The 23,997-nt window shown below is 47.0% G+C and overlaps 1 protein-coding gene across 7 annotated transcripts in view; it reads right to left on the bottom strand.

The window, feature by feature from the left end:
* The window catches only part of cacnb1 (calcium voltage-gated channel auxiliary subunit beta 1), a 79,431-nt gene that overhangs the window by 26,395 nt on the left and 29,039 nt on the right, over window positions 1-23,997 (bottom strand). For 2 of the 7 annotated variants that reach the window (XM_033034867.1, XM_033034868.1), the window contains exons 5-9: window positions 21,316-21,389; window positions 16,266-16,423; window positions 8,152-8,232; window positions 7,404-7,462; window positions 2,825-2,934 (exon numbers count right to left, since the gene is read on the bottom strand). In XM_033034867.1, the coding sequence (XP_032890758.1) occupies window positions 2,825-2,934; window positions 7,404-7,462; window positions 8,152-8,232; window positions 16,266-16,423; window positions 21,316-21,389 (482 nt within the window). Of the gene's footprint in view, window positions 1-2,824; window positions 2,935-7,403; window positions 7,463-8,151; window positions 8,233-16,086; window positions 16,113-16,265; window positions 16,424-21,315; window positions 21,390-23,997 lie in introns of all 7 variants that reach the window. The other 5 variants (XM_033034869.1, XM_033034873.1, XM_033034871.1 and 2 more) reach the window with 4 other exon arrangements.

Raw genomic sequence — 23,997 nt, 5'->3', positions numbered from 1 at the left:
ACCTTTCCACAGAAGAGGAGTCTCCACCCGAAACGACAACTATCCCTTGTCTCCAGAGATGCTGCCTGACCCACTGAGTGACTTCAGCATTTTGTGACTGGTCCCAGCTGTTCCCAGTCCCAGCTGTTATCAGGCAACTGAACCATCCTACCACAAGCCGAGAGCTGTCCTGAAGTACGATCCACCACTTTGGTGACCCTCGGACTATCCTTGATCGGACCTTGCTGGCTTTACCTTGCACTAAATGTTATTCCCTCATCATGTATCTATACACTGTAAATGGATCGATTGTAATCATGTATTGTCTTTCTGCTGACTGGTTAGCACGCAACAGAAGCTTTTCACTGTACCTCAGTACATGTGACAACATGTACAACATGTTATTCAAAACATGTCAGTGATAAGAAATACATGTCAGCTGCCTCCTGGAACAGAGCCAGTCCTGAAATGAATGTCACAGGTTGGACAAAGACTCAAAGTGCGGGAGTAACTCAGCAGGTCAGGCAGCATCTCTAGAGGACATGGATAGGTGATGTTTTGTGTCGGTACCCTTGTTCAGATTGATTGTCTGAAGAAGGGTCCCAACCCAAGCCAAAACCTCACCAATCCATGTCCTCTAGGGATGTTGCCTGATCTGCAGTGTTACTCCGGCACTTTGAGTCTTTTTGTGCAAGCCAGCATCTGCAGTTCCTGCAGGTTGCAAGCTGTGGATAAGCTTGAGAATTAAACTTGTGGACGTCACAAGCCAAAGTGTGCAGTAACTGAGGGTCCCTGCTATGTGACAGGTCTGTACACCATGGAACAACACAGGGGGAGAGTCCCTTCAGCCCATCAATCCTGTCCTAGCATTTTGAAAGAACTAGCCGATTACAGTAAAACCAGTAATCCAGGAATTTGGTGTGCCAGATTTTCCAGACTATGGGATGTTATTCTATTAATACCGCAACACACTTTTTATTCACTTGGTCCTTTGATGCCACAGCGCAGAATAATAGGCTTTGCAGTGAACGTTAGGTTTAGCGGGAGCACAGGGAGTAAGTCGGAAGGGAGAAATGGAAATAAAACCAAGAGGCAGAAACAAGGAACTGCAGATGCTGACTTAAACTGAAGATAGACACAAAATGCTGGAGGAACTCAACGGGACAGGCTGCATCTCTGGAGAGAAGGAATGGGTGACGTTTCAGGTCGAGGCCCTCCTTCAGACTTCTGCTGCCTGTCCCGCGGAGTTTTGTGGTTTATACTCCCACAACCTTCCGCGTAAAAGCTACAAGCCCATGACCTCTATTTATAATTTGGGGCAAGTTGCTTCTCAAACCAATCATCTTTGTAAACAAGGTAAAACACAGAGTGCTGGAGTAACTCAGCGGGCCAGGCAAGGCAGCATCTCTGGAGGACATGGACGGCCGGAAGGAAGTGAGCACTAGAACTGGGTCTGTGATGCAAGGATACTGCAAGAATTAGCAGTTGTCACTGGTCGACAGGTGACAGGGCTTGTATGGTCGTGAGTAGTCGCCCAAGAGAGTCTAACCTTTTTCTGGTCGCCGGTGGATTTTCAACATGTCGAAAAATTTCGGAGACCTGCTGCAACTATAACGGGTGCCGGCAAGTCGCCGAAAGAAATCACGTAAGTGGGACAGGCTCTCAAGGCAGCAACTGTACTGCTGTGCCACCTTCATGCCAAAACACCATTGAACCTGCATGCCCTGATTGCTGTCCCTCCTGCAGTCTGTGAGGGGTCTCATCATAAGGATAAGGGGGAAAATTCTTAAGGGGTTGGACAGGCTAGATGCAGGAAGATTATTCCCGATGTTGGGGAAGTCCAGAACAAGGGGTCACAGTTTAAGGATAAGAGGGAAGTCTTTTAGGACTGAGATGAGGAAATTATTTTTCCAACAGAGAGTGGTGAATCTGTGGAATTCTCTGCCACAGAAGGTAGTTGAGGCCACAGTTCATTGGCTATATTTAAGAGGGAGTTAGATGTGGCCCTTGTGGCTAAAGGGATCAGGGGGTATGGAGAGAAGGCAGGTACAGGATACTGAGTTGGATGATCAGCCATGATCACATTGAATGGCGGTGCAGGCTCGAAGGGCCGAATGGCCTACTCCTGCACCTATTTTCTATGTTTCTATGTTTCTATCCTTTGTGGGCCAGTTCTACAGAAGCTGATAGTCCGCCACAGACGTTCACTTCAGTTACAGTTTCAGTTCAGTTTAGTTTCTTGTCACGTGTAGCGAGGTACAGTGAAAAGCTTTTGCTGCGCGCTAACCAGTCATCGGTCAGACAATACGTGATTACAATCGGGCCGTCTACAGTGTACAGACGGTACAAGATAAAGGGAACAACGTTGAGTGAGTTAAAGTAAGAAATATTGCTGCAGCAGTAACGGTGCCTGTCCCACTTGCCGGTTTTGCCGGATTCATATCAGTATCGCCAAAAGATTTTGAACATTTCAAAATCCAGCGGCGACAAGAAAAATGTTGCGACACGTGAAAAAACACCGCGCGCCATTGGTCGTCATGCCTCATTACCGCCGCGTCATACGACGTCACGCCGCATCACGCCACGTATTTTTCGGTGACCTGATACGTCAGTTGACGATGCCGGCAGTCGCCGAGAAAAAAATCCCCCAGTGGGGCAGGCCCTTAGGAGAGTGGAGCGACTGTAATGTGTGATTGCAGCTCTGCATCTGTGGCCGGCACGCAGAGAGTCGCCTGTGTCGGGCGCCTCCTTGGAAGTGATGAGAGGTTGGCTTTGAACAGCAGCTGAGATCGTCCTTCGAGGAGAGAGACATTTCGCAGGCCATCAGTGCAAGGGACTCACTCACCCAGGCTGGAGCGAGTGCTGGACCGCTCGATGATCGTGTGTTTGCTGGGGTTGTTCAGCACCGATCGCTTCGCTAACGAGATGTCCGCTGTGACTCGAGTGATTGATATTCTGCCAACAGAGAGCAGTGTTATAAGTAGCCCGCCCAAAGCATTGCCCTGTCACATGTTCACACGTTCACTAGACAATAGACAATAGGTGCAGGTGTAGGTCATTCGGCCCTTTGAGCCAGCACGGCCATTCAATGTGATCATGGCTGATCATCCCCAATCAGTACCCCGTTCCTGCCTTCTCCCCATATCCCCTGACTCCGCTATCTTTAAGAGCCCTATCCAGCTCTCCCTTGAAAGCATCCAGAGAACCTGCCTCCACTGCCCTCTGATGCAGAGAATTCCACGGACTCACAACTCTCTGTGAGAAAAAGTGTTTCCTCGTCTCCGTTCTAAATGGCTTACTCCTTATTCTTAAACTGTGGCCCCTGGTTCTGGACTCCCCCAACATCGGGAACATAGTTCGCTAGTTCTCGGAGCCTAGAATACAGAATTAAGGGATACGGGGAAAAAGCAGGAACGGGGTACTGATTCTGGATGATCAGCCATGATCATATTGAATGGCGGTGTTGGCTCGAAGGGTCGAATGGCCTACTCCTGCACCTATTTTCTATGTTTCTATGTTTCGAATATTTGTTGTTAAAAGTAAAACTCAAAGTGCTAGAGTAACTCAGCGAGCCAGGCATCATCTCTGGAGAACATGGATAGGCGATGTTTCAGGCTAAGATAAGGGTCCTGATCCGAAATGTCACCTATCCATGTTCTCCAGGGATGCCGTCTGATCTACTTTCAGCACTAGATGAGGCAGTTCGGCCATTCAACCCAAGTCTACTCCGCCATTCAATCATGGCTGTCAGGGATGTCAGGACTTTCATATGAAGAAAGACTGGATACTCGGTTTGTACTCGCTAGAATTTAGAAGATTGAGGGGGGATCTTATAGAAACTTACAAAATTCTTAAGGGGTTGGACAGGCTAGATGCAGGAAGATTGTTCCCAATGTTGGGGAAGTCCAGAACAAGGGGTCACAGTTTAAGGATAAGGGGGAAATATTTTAGGAACGAGATGAGGAAAACAATTTTCATACAGAGAGTGGTGAATCTTTGGAATTCTCTGCCACAGAAGGTAGTTGAGGCCACAGTTCATTGGCTATATTTAAGAGGGAGTTAGGTGTGGCCCTTGTGGCTAAAGGGATCAGGGGGTATGGAGAGAAGGCAGGTACAGGATACTGAGTTGGATGATCAGCCATGATCATATTGAATGGCGGTGCAGGCTCGAAGGGCAGAATGGCCTACTCCTGCACCTATTTTCTATGTTTCTATGGCTGATCTATCTCTCCCTCTCAACCCCATTTTCCTGCCTTCTCCCCATAACCCCTGACACCCGTTCTAATCAGAATCTGTCAATCTCCGCCTTAAAAATATCCATTGACAGCCTCCACAGCCGTCTGTGGCAATGAATTCCACAGATTCACCACCCTCTGACCCTGATGACATTTCTCCTCATCTCCTTTCTAAAGGTATGTCCTTTTATGCTGAGGCCTCTGGTCAAAGACTCTCCCACCAGTGGAAACATGCTCCCCACATCCACTCCATCCAAGCTTTTCTCCCTGGGTATTGAGTAATGAGGAAGGGTTAGTTAGCAGTCTTGTTGTGCACGGCCCCTTGGGCAAGAGTGACCATAATATGGTTGAGTTCTTCATTAGGATGGAGAGTGACATTGCTAATTCAGAAACAAGGGTCCTAAACTTAAAGAAAGGTAACTTTGAGGGTATGAGACGTGAATTGGCCAAGATAGACTAGCAATTGATTCTTAAAGGGTTGTCGGTGGATATGCAATGGAAGGCATTTAAAGACTGCACGGATGAACTACAACAATTGTTCATCCCAGTTTGGCAAAAGAATAAATCAGGGAAGGTAGTGCATCCGTGGATAACAAGGGAAATCAGGGATAGTATCAAAACAAAAGATGAAGCATACAAATTAGCCATAAAAAGCAGCCTACCAGAGGACTGGGAGACGAGGACAAAGGGCTTAATTAGGAAAGGGAAAATAGATTATGAAAGAAAACTGTCAGGAAACATAAAAACTGACTGCAAAAGTTTTTATAGATATGTGAAGAGAAAAAGATTAGTTAAAACAAATGTAGGTCCCTTGCAGTCAGAAACAGGTGAATTGATCATGGGGAACAAGGACATGGCAGACCAATTGAATAACTACTTTGGTTCTGTCTTCACTAAGGAAGACATAAATAATCTGCCAGAAATAGCAGGGGACCGGGAGTCAAATGAGATGGAGGAACTGAGTGAAATCCAGGTTAGCCGGGAAGTGGTGTTAGGTAAATTGAATGGATTAAAGGCCGATAAATCTCCAGGGCCAGATAGGCTGCATCCCAGAGTACTTAAGGAAGTAGCCACAGAAATAGTGGATGCATTAGTGATAATTTTTCAAAACTCTTTAGATTCTGGAGTAGTTCCTGAGGATTGGAGGGTAGCTAATGTAACCCCACTTTTTAAAAAGGGAGGGAGAGAGAAAATGGGGAATTACAGACCAGTTAGTCTAACATTGGTAGTGGGGAAACTGCTAGAGTCAGTTATTAAAGATGGCAGCACATTTGGAAAGTGGTGAATTCATTGGACAAAGTTAGCATGGATTTATGAAAGGTAAATCATGTCTGACAAATCTTATAGAATTTTTCGAGGATGTAACTAGTAGAGTTGATAAGGGAGAACCAGTGGATGTGTTATATCTGGACTTTCAGAAGGCTTTCGACAAGGTCCCACATAAGAGATTAGTATACAAACTTAAAGCATACGGTATTGGGGGTTCAGTATTGATGTGGATAGAGAACTGGCTGACAGACAGGAAGCAAAGAGTAGGAGTAAACGGGTCCTTTTCAGAATGGCAGGCAGTGACTAGTGGGGTACCACAAGGCTCAGTGCTGGGACCCCAGCTATTTACAATATACATTAATGATTTGGACGAGGGAATTGAATGCAACATCTCCAAGTTTGCGGATGACAGGAAGCTGGGGGGCAGTGTTAGCTGTGAGGAGGATGCTAGGAGGCTGCAAGGTGACTTGGATAGGCGACTTGGATATTCACTTTGGTGGCAAAAACAAGAAAGTAGACTATTATCTGAATGGTGGCCGATTAGGAAAGGGAGAGATGCAACGAGACCTGGGTGTCATGGTACACCAGTCATTGAAAGTAGGCATGCAGGTGCAGCAGGCAGTGAAGAAAGCGAATGGTATGTTAGCATTCATAGCAAAAGGATTTGAGTATAGGAGTAGGGAGGTTCTACTGCAGTTGTAAAGGGTCTTGGTGAGACCACACCTGGAGTATTGCGTACAGTTTTGGTCTCCTAATCTGAGGAAAGACATTCTTGCCATAGAGGGAGTACAGAGAAGGTTCACCAGACTGATTCCTGGACTGTCAGGACTTTCATATGAAGAAAGACTGGATAGACTCGGCTTGTACTAGCTAGAATTTAGAAGATTGAGGTGGGATCTTATAGAAACGTACAAAATTCTTAAGGGGTTGGACAGGCTAGATGCAGGAAGATTGTTCCCGATGTTGGGGAAGTCCAGAACAAGGGGTCACAGTTTAAAGATAAGGGGGAAATCTTTTAGGACTGAGATGAGAAAAACATTTTTCACACAGAGAGTGGTGAATCTCTGGAATTCTCTGCCACAGAAGGTAGTTGAGGCCAGTTCATTGGCTATATTTAGATGTGGCCCTTGTGGCTAAAGGTATCAGGGGGTATGGATAGAAGGCAGGTACAGGATACTGAGTTGGATGATCAGCCATGATCATATTGAATGGCGGTGCAGGTTCGAAGGGCCGAATGGCCTACTCCTGCACCTATTTTCTTTGTTTCTATGTTTCTCTATTCTCCATTTATTGGCACCCCTGACACTCTTACTAATCAAGAATGTTACTGTGCTTTTGTGGCATGCTAAGCATCATAAAGTGATACAAGGCGAAAACAGGCCCTTCGGCCCAACTTGCCTCCTCTGGCCAACATGTCCCAGCTACACTAGTCCCACTTGCCTGTACTTGGTCCATATCCCTCCAAACCTGTCTTATCCATAAAACCTGTCTAACTGTTTCTTAAATGTTGGGATAGTCCCAGCCTCAACTACCTCTTCTGGCAGCTCGTTCCATACACCCACCACCCTTTGTGTGAAGACGTTACCCCTCAGATTCCTATTAAATCTTCTCCCCTTCACCTTAAACCTATGTCCTCTGGTCTTTGTTTCACCAAGGATACCTTTTTCAAGGGACATTCACCCCACCTCATGGTCATACAGCGTGGAAAAAGGCCCTTCGGCCCAGCTTGCCCACACCGACCAACATATCCCAAGCTGAATTCCACAGATTCACAACCCTCTGACTAAAAATAATTCCTCCTCATCTCCTTCCTAACGACACGTCCTTTTCTTCAGAGGCTGTGCCCTCTGGTCCTAGACTCTCCCACTAGTGGAAACCTCCTCTCCACATCCACTACCCAGGCCTTTCACCATATCTTACCTTCCGTCAAACTTATGTTTCAAGAAGTCAAACAGGGCTTTCTGCATCATGTCCGTTACCTACAGAGGAAGAGGTGGCATCATTAATGGTCGCCCAGTGTTAAAGCAAGCCTCCTGATCTCAATTTCATGGTGCTATTTATCAAAATGGTCAGCGTTCCCCAGGGTTTCTCAGCACCTTGGGAATTCTTACTTGATGAAAAAATAGACATAAGGTGCTGGAGTAACCCAGCGGGTCATGCGGCATCTCTGGTGAACATTGTCAGTGATGTTTCGGGTTGGGAGATCGTGAAGGGTCCCGACCCGAAACTTTAACTATCTTTGTCCTCCAGAGACGCTGCCTGATCTGCTGAGTTACTCCAGCACTTTGTGTAAACCAGCATCTGTAGTTCCTTGTTTCTACTTTAGTCTTTAGAGATACAGTGTGGAAACAGGCCCTTCAGCCTAATGAGTCCTTGTTGACCAGTGATCGACCCGTACACTTGCTCTATCCTAAACAGTAGGGACAAAGTTCAAATTTACAGATGCCAATTCACCTACAAACTTGTACGTCTTTGGAGTGTGGGGGGAAACCTGGAGCACCCGGAGAAAACCCACACGGTCACAGGGAGAACGTACAAACTCCACACAGACAGCACCAGAGAGGAGGACCAGCGGGCATAGCCTCTGAAGAAAAGGACGTAGTCAGGATCGAACCCGGGTCGCTGTGAGGCAGCAACTCTACCGCTGCGCCACCGTGGGAGAACTTACCTCATATCCTTTCAGAGATGGACCCACGAGTATGATTGGTCTCATCGAAGGCACCACATCGTAGGGGGGTATATTCTCCTGCTGCCCAGGGCAAATACAAAGCCAGATACAGGATCAGAAGAAGCCCAAACATATTACAGGTCCACCACCGATACTCGGGCACCCTTGGTTCCAGAACCTTGCCGGATTTTCCGTTTTGCCCGACCAATTATTGCCAGACCAATCTTGATTAGTGCAGGTGTCAGGAGTTATGGGGAGAAGGCAGGAGAATGGGGTTAGGAGGGAGAGATAGATCAGCCACGATTGAATGGCGGGGTAGACTTGATGGGCCGAATGGCCTAATTTTACCACTATTCTTTCCGACTTTGTGACAAACCAACATAGGTCATGGGTTTTGGGGGGAGGGGCCGAGATACTGGCCCGCAAAGTCGGCCTCGGAAGTCGGCTATGGGAATGGATCTGCTGGCTCCGGCTCGGCCGTAGTCCCAGAGCCCCGGCACCAGATTCGACTCATCGATCGGCCGCGGAAGTCCTGATGAGGTCGAGATCGGCCTAGGCGCCACATTTTCGGGGGGACTTCCAGGGGGTGGAGGGACCACTAGTTGCCGGAAAATCGGTGATGGAGCTGTACTACAATCATACAGAAAAGCTGAAGAACACCTAGTCCAATACACCCTTGCTGACTATCTGAATTAATCCCACTTCAGTTTAAATTTAGCTTAGAGATACAGTGAGTACTGAAACGCTTTCTGGCTATAAAGTGAGATAAGAGGGGGGAAAGTTGAATGTTATGATCCCATTTTCTCATCCACTCCCTCCACACCAGTGGCAATTTACAGAGGCCAATTAAACCTACTAAATGCGGGAGGAAACTGGAGCACCCGGAGGAAACCCACGCGGTCACGGGGAGAAAATGCAAACTCCACAATGACAGTACCCGAGGAAACCACGGGATCAAACCTGCGTCCCTGGTGCTGAGAGACAGCAGCTCTACGAGCTACACCACTATGTTGTCCTAAAATAGTTAATGTGGAGTTATATTATCTGTCATATATTATCTATGATATAGATATTATATTATGTATATAGATTATATGCAATATAATATATGTTATACAATATTAATACTATAACTATATATATATCATCTATTATATTGTACAACAACTATTAAATTGCAAATAATATATTATATTTGCCATCATCTATTATATAGATCTAGTTATATTAAATAATACCACATATAGGTAAATATTGTTAAATAAAGCTAATGTAAGGTGTATATATATGTTCCAGCTGCTACGGTCAGGCAAACGCCTCCGTTGCCATGTGGTGAGAGCGGAGAGGTTGAGAAGGAGTTTCTTCCCAGAGGCCATTCAGACTGTAAACTATCTCACCAGGGACTAACTCTACTGAACGTTTTTCCTTCCATTATTTATTATGTAAAAGAATATGTGTGTTATGATTGTGTTTATAGTTTGTTTGGTTGTTTGGTTGTTTGTCTTTTGCACAAAAGTCCGCGAGCATTGCCACTTTTCATTTCACTGCACATCTCGTATGTGTATGTGACAAATAGACTTGACATGACTTGACGAAGGGTTTTGGCCCGAAACGTTGCCTATTTCCTTCGCTCCATAGATGCTGCTGCACCCAGCTGAGTTTCTCCAGCTTTTTTGTGTAAAGTGTGTATATATGTACATATAATATATATATATATAGTTATATTAAATAATATAAGACATAAATAATAAGTGTTAAATATGGTCAATGTCAAGTGTATACGTGTATATATAAATGTAAATAATCCATTGTATTGTATAAAATCAATTATATTGCATATATTATATTATACATTCTATATATGAATTAATATAATATAGGTGAATATTGTTCAATAGTTCATGTGAAGAATATGGGTGCATATATATATATAGTTAAATATATTAGTTAAATAATATAATTTATAGGTAAATATAGCCTTCATCTCACCATCCTTGGCCCTTTGGCCATAACAGTAAGGCGTGGTGTGTGGTTAGTAACTGTTCTACCAGTGGAGATTGTGTGTTCCTAGCCAGTTTTACATGCCCAAGTTAAACCGTTCCTTTGCCTCCTCTATTCTAAAGAGGACAATTCCCATCCATCAAGGTCAGGCACGCCCCACCCACAGTGTTGAAGTACCGTGCTGTAGAGATACTGCCAGCGACCCCCCTCGCACAAGCACCACAGAACCTCCTGCTCAGCAAAAGCAAAGCCACGGTGATTCTCAGGCTGCAGCATCAAGGGCAGAATGCTCGGCAAAGGCAAAACGTTCCGACAATCCCCACTCTGTGGAGAGAGTGCCTTTCTACAGTACATGCTTATTTAAAAGCTGCCTCGAGCGATCAATAAATCGTGCTCAATAAAGACAAGTCAAGCCGTAGCAACAAGTTTATAACTTTCGTTCAAAGCAGCCTGCTATATTTTGTAATGAGTGGTGGGTTCTGAAACCTTGCTCAGCCACCCTGAACGAGGTGCCCATTGTAAAGGCTGCCTCCCGTTCCTCACCGTTAGCCCAGCCCATGTGGCCAGCAACCAATGGAGGATGGAGTTATCTGGATTCTGTGTTTGTCTAAACTAAATATGAACTAAGGCTATGCAATGCCTCTCCACCAGAGGAGGGTCATAAGGTCATCAGTGATAGGAGTAGAATTAGGCCATTCGGCCCATCAAGTCTACTCCTCCATTCAATCGTGGCTGATCTATTTCTCCCTCCTAACCCCATTCTCCTGCCTTCTCCCCATAATCCCTGATACCCGTACAAATCAATAATCTATCTATCTCTCTCTGCCTTAAAAATATCCACTGACTTGGCCTCCACAGCCTTCTGTGGCAAAGAATTCCACAGGCTCACCACCCACCCACTGACTAAAGATATTCCTCCTCGTCTCCTTTCTAAGTGTACTTCCTTTTATTCTGAGGCTGTGACCTCTGTTCCTAGACTCTCCCATCAGTGGAAACATCCTCTCCACATCCACATTATCCAGGCCTTCCACTATTCCCATTCTTGATCCGTTCTTTCTGCCCAAGGCTTGTGGCTTACCGACCCAGTTCCGATGGTCAGATCAGCTGTGCAGAACCAGGGGCAAGTCAGGTCAGGTCAGGTCGCCTTCATTCCACGCTAATCGACAATCTATTGGTGAGACTGAGCTGGACTAACTGGCAACACAATAGCAAGCAATCTTAATCAACCTAGTCGCTAATTGCCCAAAGCCTGATCCTAATCACCAATCACTGTAGTGAAAGCTGGCAGCTGATGAATGTTTCAGATCACAGTCGAGGGAAATGGTAGTTTCTTGCAGTTTTTCATGACCCTGAACTTCATGTATTGTTATAGCAACAGAAATCCATCAAGTACCCGAGTAGTCCATGATGCAAGGTGTTTGGGTAACTCAGCGGGTCAGGCAGCAACTCTGGAGGGACATAACCAGGTGATGTGTTGGGATGGGACCCTTCTTCAGACCGACCTGAAGAAGAGTCCCGACCCGAAATGTCATCTACCCATGCCGTTACTTTGATTTACGTTAGAGATACGGCGTGGAAACAGGCCCCTCAGCCCACCGTGTCCACGCTAATTAGAGGCCACCCCCGTACACTAGCACTATCCTACACACTAGCGCCAATTTACAATTTAAGTAACCTACAAACCTGCACGAATTTGGAGTGTAGGAGGAAACCAGAGCACCCGGAGAAAACCCACGCGGTCTCAGGGAGAACGTGCAAACACTAAGGCAGCAACCCCACATGCCCTCCAGAGATGCTGCCTGACCCGCTGAGTTACTCCAACACTCTGCGTTCTACCGAAGATTCCAGCATCTGTAGTTTCTTTGTATCTACTAAGCAGTTTATAATATTCTTTCTTTAAAGCTCCTGATACATGGAGAATGCCCATGAAACCTGTATCCTCTGCTCCCATACTCATTCTGCTGCCTTCTACCCAATCCATTTAATCCCTTGAGAGGAAAAATACTTTTTAAAGTGACCTTTTTGGTTGCCAAAGGGTAATGAACAAAATTCCATCTTCACATCTCTCCTCTTCCGACCGCTGGTGGGCATCTCTCTGCCCTCTTCCCTTTCTAGAATTTTCTCTCGCCTGACTCACAGAAACTTTGACTAACTGCCCTCATAAATATCCCGCCCTGTTACATTCTAAATCGTTAATACATACGTTAACACAAACTGCACTCCTGTCCCTAGTGGATGGGGTGTTAGCTTCTAAACCCTGGCATTTTTGATTTATTTTATTTAACCTCAGTTCTACAGTCTCTAGGGCCCGTCCCACTTACGTGATTTTTTTCGGCGAGTTGCCGGCACCCGTCACAGTCCCAGCAGGACGGCAAAAAATTTCAAAATGTTGAAAATCCAGCGGCGCCCAGAAAAAGGCACGACTCTTTGGGCGATTACTCACCCCCAAACAGGCGTCACCCCGCGACATGTCGCCTGTATGGTCGTGAGTAGTCGCCCAAAGACTCGTACCTTTTTCTGGTCGCCGCTAGATTTTCAACATTGAATATTTTCAGCGACCTGCTGCGACTATGGCGGCTGCCGGCAAGTCGCCGAAAAAACCGCGGAAATAGGCCCTTAATGGTCACAATCTATAGGGCCTGTGCCACTTGAGCGTCAATTGTGCGTCATTTACACGTCACGACAAATGACGCGCATGTCGTAACGCGCACATGATGCGCGAACAGCATGCATTACGCGCGCATGGCGTGCATTACTCGCGCATGGTGCGTGGTGACCTAGGCAGTGACACGCGGTCACGCATGGCGCCCCAGGATTTTGGGATTCATGAAATATTAGCCCGCCTCCTGCGTGACGTGCAAATGACGCCCAAGTGAGCGCGCCTACTTATACCCACACCATGAGAACATTTTAACACTTTACAAACCAGCATTTGGTCTTTTAAGCTGCACCTACCTACATTAAGCTTTGAGGTATCAGGTTACTTTCTCTCTGGTTCCCTTCCAATGGCCCACGCCCAGATCTTTGGGTGACCAGGTTACCTCTCTGTCCAAAGCATCTGAGGTTAGTAGCGGTTTACAATCTGATTGTTTGTGCTAATGTCATCTGTGTTCAGTTTCAGATTGCTGGCTGCAACTTCCAGATGACATTTTCTTTCATTCCTTCTGCATCTTTCTTTAGTTTCACAAATGGTTTTAGAGATGGCAATGATGTAGGAAGTCATTGGGCAGATGAATGATTTTGATGCACGGTGGCACAGCGGTAGAGCTGCTGCCTCACGGCGCCAGAGACCCGGGTTTGATCCTGACTACGGGTGCGGTCTGTACGGAGTTTGTACGTTCACCCCGTGACCTGCGGGGATCGGCGGTCGGCGCGAACTGGCAGGGCCAAAGGGCCTCTTTCCTCTGTCTCTAAACTAAACTAAGATGCAGCGCGGAAACAGGCCCTTCAGCATGCCGAGTCTGTGCCAACCAGCGACCCCTGCATACTAACACTATCCCACACACACACACACTGGGAACAATTCACATTTATACCAAGCCAATTAACCTACAAACCTGTACGTCTTTGGAGTGTGGGAGGAAACAGGAGGTCCCGGAGAAAACCCACGCAGGTCACAGGGAGAGCGTACAAACTCCGCACAGACAGCATCCGTAGTCAGGATCGAACCAGCGTCTCCGGCGCTGTGAGGCTGCAACTCTACCGCTGCACGACCGGGCTGCCCGGTCTATAGTTCTTGCTCAGAAACCTGCCTGATGTTTATGTTTATTGATGGCACATCTGTATTCACCTTTCCCATTGCAGAATACAATGTCAACATTCCACATTCTATTTTGGTATCTCAACTGTCACAAAAATGCCGCAGTCAGCTGTTTTATTGATCGGCACAATCAATCAATGCATTGCCTGATTGACTGATTGATTGAAAGATACAGCTGGTGGGCCCACAAGACCATCGATCACCGGTTCGCACTAGGTCCATGTTATCCCACTGTCCCATCTACAGTACTGCTGATGCACCAGGAGCAATTTAATGAGGGCCAATTAACCTACAAACCCGTACGTCTTCCTCTGTGGGCGGAACCCGGAGCACCTGGAGAAAACCCACGTGGTCACCGGGAAAACGTACAAGCTCTATACAGACAGCGCCTGTATTCAGGATCAAAGCTGGGTCTCCGGCGCTGCAAGGTAGCAACTCCACCATGCAGTCCTTATTGATTCCCTCCACAGATGCTGCCTGACCCGCTGAGTTACTCCCGCACTTTGTGTTTCGCTCAAGATTTCAGTAACTGCCGTTCCTTGTGTCACCCTTGGCTCTCTAGTTAACAGCATTTAAACCCCCCACATAGGTATACTTGGAATTACGTTCACATCTCTCGAACAGTGTGCCAAATCTCTGGATTGCAAACCCACTTCTAAACTATAGATGAAAGCAACCAATGATACGGGTAATTTTATGTTCAAAAAAATAAGTTCAGAATATTTCAGTCTCTTTTAATTTGTTAATTACCATTCGATAAAGGTGATGCAAATAATTCCTCATCGACAATAGTTATTGATTACATGAGCAGTTTAACACTGCATCATTCATAGTCATAAAGTCATACCGAATGGAAACAGGCCCTTCGGCCCAACTCATTCATGTCGACCAAAATATCCCATCTTAGCTAGTCCCTCATTTGGCTCATATCCCTTTAAACATTTCCTATTCATGTTCCTGTCCAAGTGTCTTTTAAATGTTGTTATAGCACCTGCCTCGACTACTTCCTCTGGCAGCTGGTTCATATACGCAGTACCTTGCGAAAAAGTTGCCCCTCAGGTTCCTATTCAATCTTGTCCCTCTCACTCTAAACCTATGTCCTCTGGTTCTCGATTCCTCTCCCCTGGGAAAAAAGATTCACACTCTCTGCACATTCACCCTATTTACCCCCCTCATGATTTTATACACCTGTATAACATCACCCCTTCAGCTTCCTGCACTTCATTATTTGAAGTCCCAGCTTGCCCAACCTCTCTCTATGGCTCAGGTCTACGAGTCCTGTACTCTTTCCAGCTTAATAATACCCTTCCTACAGTAGGGTGGCCAAAATTGAACAACAATTCTCCAAATGTGGCGTCACCAACATCTTGTACAACTATAACATAGCATCCCAACTTGTATAGTCAGTGTGCCGACTAATGAAGGCCAATGTTCCTTGAATTCCTTCACCACTCTATCCACATTTATTTACCCATCATCAGATCATTTTTCTACTTTATAAAGGCTTAAGGGCCTGTGCCACTTGGGCGACCTAATTGGCGAGTTTGGAAGAGTTTAGGAGAATTTGAAAAAATGTCATGTTGAAGACCTCCTTCCACTATGTAGAAGACCTCCTTCAACCTCCTTTGACTATGTTGAAGACTATCTACGACTACCTTCGACTACCCTCGATTACCTACGACTAACATGCCGACCTACTACGACCTACTTCGACTAAAAAAGTATCGATTTTTTCCATGGCGATCTTTTTTTACTCGCGGGCATTTTTCAACATGTTGAAAAATACGCCGCGACCTAGCTGAGGCCGCGAGTACCACTCTCGAGCATGAAGGAGAGTTATAAAGACCTCCTAGGACCTCGTGTCAACCATGTTGCGAGTATGAGTCGAGGGCAAAATCGCTACAACTCGCGGATTAGGTCGCCGCAGTGGGACAGCCCCTTTACAAAGTGCGGTCTACTTTCTGATTAGTACGGGTGTCAGGGGTTATGGGGAGAAGGCAGGAGAATGGGGTTAGGAGGGAGAGATAGATCAGCCATGATTGAATGGCGGAGTAGACTTGCTGGGCCGAATGGCCTAATTCTGCTCCTATCACTAAAGATGACCTTATGACCAGGCAGGCCTTCTCTGACCGACAATGAATACAAACATGGTTACAATAAAAAGCCAGACTTACCGATTTCTGTTTCTGCTTTGCTGTTGATGTGCGTGTGGAAAGATAGCCCAAGAGAAAAACACAAGGCATGCATGTTATTGGCAGGTCTCCGGAGACAGGGAAGCAGCAGACAGCGTGTGTGGGGCGACTGCGAGCTCGTGCAACAGGCAGCTAGCTGTGTGTCTCCCACAAGATGTTACCTTCTTAAAAAATGGGATTCTTTTGGCATTGGGCGGGGGAGTGGTGACACTGCTAACACTCGTTTTAGGGGAGCGATGGTTGGGCTGTGAATCACTCTCGTTTGCATCTAGATCAGCGACATCTACGTCAAAAGCTAAGTTAGTCAAGTCCGCGTTTCCTGGGAGAGGGGGAAGAAGCAGAGGGTTGAGATGTAACTGATGAAGGAAACATAATCAAACAGCATCCTTAAATCAGAATGGAGAAACCGCCTATTCCGAAGATAGACACACAATGCTGGAGTAACTCAGCGGGACCGGCAGCATCTCTGGAGGGAAGGAATGAGGGGCGTTTCAGGTCGAGGTTCCTTCTCTCCAGAGATGCTGCCTGTCCCGCTGAGTGACTCCAGTTTTTTTTGTGTCTGTCTTCGGTTTAAACCAGCATCTGCAGTTCCTTCCTGCACAACAGCCTACACGGTCACAGAGTCGTACAGCCCGGAAACGAGCCCTTCAGCCCACCTGGTCCCTGCCAGCCCATTTATGCAGTCTGAAGAAGGGTCCCGACCCGAACCTTTCCCCGTCCTTTTTCACCGGAGATGCTGCCAGACCCGCTGAGTTACTCCAACACTTCTTTAAAAGACACAGAGTGCTGGAGTAACTCAGCGGGTCAGGCAACATCTCTGAAGAACATGGAGAGGTGACGTTTCGGGTTGGGACCCGTCTTCAGACTGAAAATGTTACCCTTCCATGTGACCCAAATAGTCAACTATCCATGTTTCCAGAGATACTGCCTTATCTGCTGAGTCACTCCAGTACTTTGTGTCTTGTTTTTGTAAACCAGCATCTGCAATTCCTTGTATCAACCCATTTATACAAATCCTACACTGATATGTTCTGCCCAGATTTCCATCAACATTCCCCAGATTCTAACCCACACACTAGAGGTAATGTTGATCAGACTCTAATCTTTTCTCTCTGGCCAATGTGAGATGAAATGGAGCAGTTCTCTCAATTATCTGGGTCAAGTGCCTCCAAAGTGAGGTCCAGACCACAATGTCCCCTCCCCACCCAACCTCAGCATGGCTATTCTCACCTGAACCTGTGAGATGATGTCCATCTCCTGCACTGACCAATGCTGTGGTCTTTCAGGCCTACCACACACAGGAAGCCACAACCACCGTAGTCAAACAAGTCTCTGGGTTGTAACATGCACAGCTGAACTACCATCTACCTCATTGGTGGCCCTCGGACTATCATGGATTGGAATCATAGAAAACAGGTGCAGGAGTAGGCCATTCGGCTCTTTACGCCAGCACCGCCATCCAATATGATCATGGCTGATCATCCAGAATCAGTACCACATTCCTGCTTTCTCCCCATATCGCTTGATCCCATTAGCCATTGATCAGACCCTTGCTGGCTTCACCTTGCACTAAACGTTATTCCCTTATCATGTATCTACACACTGTAAAAGCCTCAATTGTAATCATGTGTTGTCCTTTCCACTGACTCGATACCACGCAACAAAAGCTGTACCTCTCTCTGTACAATACATTAAACTAGAGTAAGGCCAATGGTCCCAGAGACGTGGCTGTAAATCAACTCAGTTGGCCCCCATCACTGCCCACGCCTGTGACCAAACTGCTGATGGACCCTAGTCCAATCTCCATCATCAGCATCAACATCAACCCCTTTGGCCAGGTGGTCGAGTTGATCCCAGCCTCCAGGAACCTTGAATCTCCTGTAGGGTCAGAGTCAGCTTTGGGCACCACGTCAACCTTCACAAATATGTCTGGGGTCTGGGCCATTACTACATCAATGATATGCCTACCCTGTCCTCCAGAAGAGCTCACCGTAATCTCTAAGCAGTCACTCTTCGCATTTAGCGAGTCAGGGTCGCCTCAGCTGCCCTCATGCGAAAACAACGGGCCAACCTTCCAGCCACCGACCAACCTGACCAAGAGAAGCCACCATACGCCAACCCGCCGTCCTGCCTTGGCAAGGCCAGCAGCCCAGTCAAGGACCAGTCTCACCCCAGCCACTCCCTCTTCTCCCCTCTCCCATCAGGCACGAGGTACAGAGGTTTGCGAACGCACACCTCCAGATTCAAGGACAGTTTCTTCCCCGCTGTTATCAGGCAACTGAACCATCCTCTCACCAACTAGAGTTTGGTCCTGACCTCCCATCTAACTAATTGAAGACCTTGGAAATATCTTTACTTGGACTTCATCTTGCACTAAATGATGTATACATCATCCTTTATCTGTACACTGTGGACGGCTTGATTGTAATCATGTCTAGTATTTTCTTAATGATAAATTCTATCTATCTATCTATCTATCTATCTATCTATCTATCTATCTATCTATCTATCTATCTATCTATCTATCTATCTATCTATCTATCTATCTATCTATCTATCTATCTTTGATTGGATAGCAGGCAACAAAAGATTTTCACTGTACCTTGGTACATGTGACAACAACAATAATAATAATACTAATAATAATACTAATATCATTAATTAACCTGGGCATGGCAGCCTACTCCTGCAAGATGTTCCAAGGATGGATTCATACAATGTTGGACAAAATGTTACTTCAATGATCAGTGTGGCCATGATACTCTCACCATGGGCATCAGTTCCACTGGCTTGCCAAGTAGAGCAATCAGTGGTGAATTTGTGGGATGCATTGCCACAGGCGGCTGTGGTGGCCAAGTCATTGGTCATCTTTAAAGCGGAGATCGATAGGTTCTTGATTGGCAAAGGCGTCAAAGGTTACTCAGAAGATAGCAGGAGTATGGTGTTGAGAGGGGAAGAATAGATCAGCCATGATCGAATGGCGGGGCAGACTCGATGGGCCGAGCGGCCTCATTCTGCCCCGATTCTGCACTTCATCCTGCAGCACCTAGACCGCCAAGGGACCTAAGCGAGGATCCTGATTGTTGATTTTAGTTCTGCATTCAACACCATTGTGCCAGAGCTACTACACTCCAAACTTTCCGAGTTGACTGTGCCTGAACCCCTCTGTCAGCGGATCACCAACTTCCTGACACCAACTTCCAGAACAAGGGGTCACAGTTTAAGGATAAGAGGGAAATCTTTTAGGACCGAGATGAGAAAATCATTTTTTACACAGAGAGTGGTGAATCTGTGGAATTCTCTGCCACAGAAGGTAGTTGAGGCCAGTTCATTGGCTAGATTTAAGAGGGAGTTAGATGTGGCCCTTGTGGCTAAAGGGATCAGGGAGTATGGAGAGGAGGCAAGTATGGGATATTGATTTGGATGATCAGCCATGATCATATTGAATGGCGGTGCAGGCTCGAAGGGCCGAATGGCCTACTCCTGCACCTATTTTCTAAGTTCTAAGTTTCTAAATAATGATCTGTAACTTTTGGTCAAAGCTGTTCAGAGATAAATCCTGCACCTTTGGGCATGAGCTGAACAGAGACGAGGAAATGTTTTCCGTCGAGTCCAGGTTGGGGAGCCTACAGGGAGATGTGGACTAGACAATGAATTCCTCATCATTCCTGCTGCTTTTGGGAATAGAAAGTCAAACGCAACATTTATTAAGTTAATTCCAACTAAAGGTTTTAACATTTATCTAAGTTTTCCGCTTGGATGCGATCAAACCTCCATTGTATTTCCAGTTTTGTTTGGATATTGATTTGATTAATCCACGTTCTTTTATCTCCTTTATGTGAAAAACACAAAGTGCTGAAGTAACTGAGTGTAGGTCAGGCGGAATCTCTGGAGGGAATGGACAGGCGAGGTTCAGGGTGGGGATCCGCCATCTTGGAGTGCGAAACGTCATCTGTCCATTTCCTCCCCAGACAGATGTAAATTGCTGGAGTATCTCAGCGGGACAGGCAGCATCTCTGGAGGAAAGGAATAGGTGACGTTTCGGGTCGAGACCCTTCTTCAGACTGAGAGTCAGGGGAGAGGGAAACAAGAGGCATGAAAAGGCGCAGAACAGACCAGAGCCGCCACTGATGACCGAAGAGCCCACGATGGTCCATTGTTGGATGTGGAGGAGGTGCTAATGAGGGGATTCGAACCGTAAAACTAGCAGGATGATTAGGGAGGGGGAGGGAGAAGGACAGAGAGAGGGAATGCAAGGGTTACTTGAAATGAGAAATCGATATTCATAACAGCTGGATTGTAAGCTGCCCTAGCGAAATATGAGCACCCCAGATGCTGCCTGACCCACTGAGTTCCTCCCGCACTTTGTGTTTCACACACAATTCCAGCATCTGCAGTTCTTTACGCCTCTCTTGTTTTTTACGCCTTTTTAGATTTTCCCCTTGCTTGTCCAACTGGGAGTCGGGAACCTTTCCTCAAGGATCCACAAGTTTGAGGTGTGGAACACAGCACCAGGCCACACAGTGTATCTATCGGCCACCATGACCTCAGTTTATTGTGTGGAATTCATTGCCACAGACGGCTGTGGAGGCTGAGTCAAATGGATATTTTTAAGGCGGAGATAGACAGATTCTTGATTAGAAAATAGACACAAAATGCTGGCGTAGCTCAGCGGGACAGGCAGCATCTCTGGAGAGAAAGAATGGGTGATGTTTCGGGTCGAGACCCTTCTTAAGACTGAAGAATGGGTGATAGAAACATAGAAAATAGGTGCAGGAGTAGGCCATTCGGCCCTTCGAGCCTGCACCGCCATTCAATATGATCATGGCTGATCATCCAACTCAGTATCCTGTACCTGCCTTCTCTCCATACCCCCTGATCCCTTTAGCCACTAGACTGAAGAAGGGTCTCGACCCGAAACTTCACCCATTCTTTCTCTGCAGAGATGCTGCCTGGCCCGCTGAGTTACTCCAGCATTTTGTGTCTATCTTCAGTTCAAACCAGCATCTGCAGATCCTTCCTGTAGATTGTTGATTAAGACGGGTGTCAGGGGTTATGGGGAGAAGGCAGGAGAATGGGGTTGTGAGGGAAAGATAGATCAGCCGTGATTGAATGGCGGAGTAGACTTGATGGTCTGAATGGTCTTATTCGTCTACAACAAGTTATGAACTAAGTTCACCTGCGCTGTGGAGGAAGGTGTTTGCCACTTACCTGTTGCAGGTGGAGTTGGTCTCCGGTTCCCAGTTACATCTCCTAGACTGGAACTAGAGTTCCCACCCGATTTACTGCAACACAATGTATAACAGGTAAGATGAATAAATTAGACTTAAGAGGCCAAGAAATGCTATCGGGTCCGTGACATCAGAGATAAATGACGGAATGGTGCAGCGGGTGGAGCTGCTGCCTCACAGTGCCAGAGACCTGGGTTTGCTCCTGACTTTAAACTTCAGAGACTTGAGGGAGATACGGCGCGGAAATGGTTTCCCCACTGTATCTCTAAACTAAACTAAACTAAAGAAAACTCAACTAAAGTGAAGTAAACAATACGATACGATAGAACTTTATTTATCCCAGGAGGGATAAATTGTCACGGTGGCGCAGCGGTAGAGTTGCTGCCTTACAGCGAATGCAGCGCCGGAGACCCGGGTTCGATCCCGACTACGGGTGCTGACTGTACGGAGTTTGCACGTTCTCCCCGTGACCTGCGTGGGTTTTCTCCGATTTCTTTGGTTTCCTCCACTCACCAAAGACGCACAGGTTTGCAGGTTAATTGGCTTGGTGAATGTAAAAATTGTCCCTAGTGGGTGTAGGATAGTGTTAATGATCGCTGGTCGCTGATCGCTGGTCGGCCCGGACCCAGTGGGCCAAAGGGCCTGTTTCCGCGCTGTATCTCTAAATGGGACGACAGATGGCACAATGGGCTAAGTGTTCGGCTGGCAACCGGAAGGTGGCCGGTTCGAATCCCGCTTGGAGTGCATACTGTCGTTGTGTCCTTGGTCAAGACACTTCACCCACCTTTGCCTGTGTGTGAATGTGTGTGAATGTGTGTGAGTGATTGGTGGTGGTCGGAGGGGCCGTAGGCGCAGATTGGCAGCCACGCTTCCGTCAGTCTGCCCCAGGGCAGCTGTGGCTACAGAAGTAGCTTACCACCACCGAGTGTGACTGAGGAGTGAATGAATAATGCGATGTAAAGCACCTTGAGTATTAGAAAGGCGCTATATAAATCCCATCCATTATTATTATTATTATAAACTAAACAAAACAGTCATAAAAACACAAAATACATGAAACATGACATTAAAATGACGAGTGGAAAGGATTGAGGATGTTCAAAGATTGGGAGGAGGTGGGGGGGGGGGGGGGGGGGGAGAGTCAGTCTACCCCACGACAGATGGGGGAGGGTTTGTACAGTTTGATAGCCACAGGGAAGAAGGATCTCCTGTGGCGTTCTGTGCTGCATCTTGGTGAAACCAGTCTGTTGCTGAAGTAAACTAAACTAAATTAAACTATGCAGTGATTTCAACTCGAGCCATCCAAGGGCAATTGTTAATCTGGCCTGTCTGGGCCAAGGCCAAACCCAGGAGACAACAGGTATTGTCTTGATATCGTCACATGTACCAGGATCCAGTGAAAAGCTGAGGCTCTATAAGGTGCTGGTCAGGCGGCATTTGGAGTACTGTGAGCAAGTGTGGGCTCCATATCTGAGGAAGGATGTGCTGGCTCTAGAGAGGGTCCAGAGGATGTTTACAAGAATGATCCCAGGAATGAGTGGGTTGGCATATGGTGAGCGTTTGACAACACTGAGCCTGTACTCGCTGGAGTTTAGAAGGTTGAGGGGGGTCCTCATTGAAACTTACAGAATAATGAAAGGCCTAGATAGAGTGGATGTGGAGAGGATGTTTCCACTGGTGGGAGAGTCTAGGACCAGAGGTCACAGCCTCAGAATTAAAGGGCGCTCTTTTAGAAAGGAGTTGAGGAGAAACTTCTTTAGTCAGAGAGTAGTTAATCTGTGGAACTCATTGCCACAGAGGGTAAAATAATGGACAAAAATGCTGCAGAAACTCAGCGGGTGAGGCAGCATCTATGGAGAGAAGGAATAGGCGACGTTTCGGGAAGGAGGGAGAAAGCAAGGGCTATCTAGAATGAGAGAATAATTTTAGATAGTCCTTGCTTTCTCCCTCCTCCCCCCCTCCCCCTTCTCAGTTCTCCCTCAGCCCTACTTCCACCCACCCCCCGACATCAGTCTGAAGAAGGGTCTCGACCCGAAACGTCCCCTTTTCCTTCTCTCCATAGATGCTGCCTCACCCGCTGAGTTACTCCAGCATTTTCTGTCTTCTTTCACCTTTGTACTCCCACAGTTGTCATCAAGGTTCCTGGGGGTCAACATCTCCGACGACCTCTCTTGGACCCACAATACCTCAACTCTGGTCAAGAAGGCTCACCAGCGTCTCTTCTTCCTGAGGAGACTGAAGAAGGTCCATCTGTCTCCTCAGATCCTGGTGAACTTCTACCGCTGCACCATCGAGAGCATCCTTACCAACTGCATCACAGTATGGTATGGCAACTGCTCTGTCTCCGACCGGAAAGCATTGCAGAGGGTGGTGAAAATTGCCCAACGCATCACCGGTTCCTCGCTCCCCTCCATTGAGTCTGTCCAAAGCAAGCGTTGTCTGCGGAGGGCGCTCAGCATCGCCAAGGACTGCTCTCACCCCAACCATGGACTGTTTACCCTCCTACCATCCGGGAGGCGCTACAGGTCTCTCCGTTGCCGGACCAGCAGGTCCAGGAACAGCTTCTTCCCTGCGGCTGTCACTCTACTCAACAACGTACCTCGGTGACTGCCAAACACCCCCCCCCCCCCCCCCGACACTCCTCCCACAGGAAAAACACTGT

Source organism: Amblyraja radiata, chromosome 16 (assembly GCF_010909765.2).
Source record: "Amblyraja radiata isolate CabotCenter1 chromosome 16, sAmbRad1.1.pri, whole genome shotgun sequence".
NCBI lineage: Eukaryota > Metazoa > Chordata > Chondrichthyes > Rajiformes > Rajidae > Amblyraja > Amblyraja radiata.
Note: the sequence above shows the minus strand (reverse complement) of the source record. Positions and strands in the feature narration are given on the sequence as shown.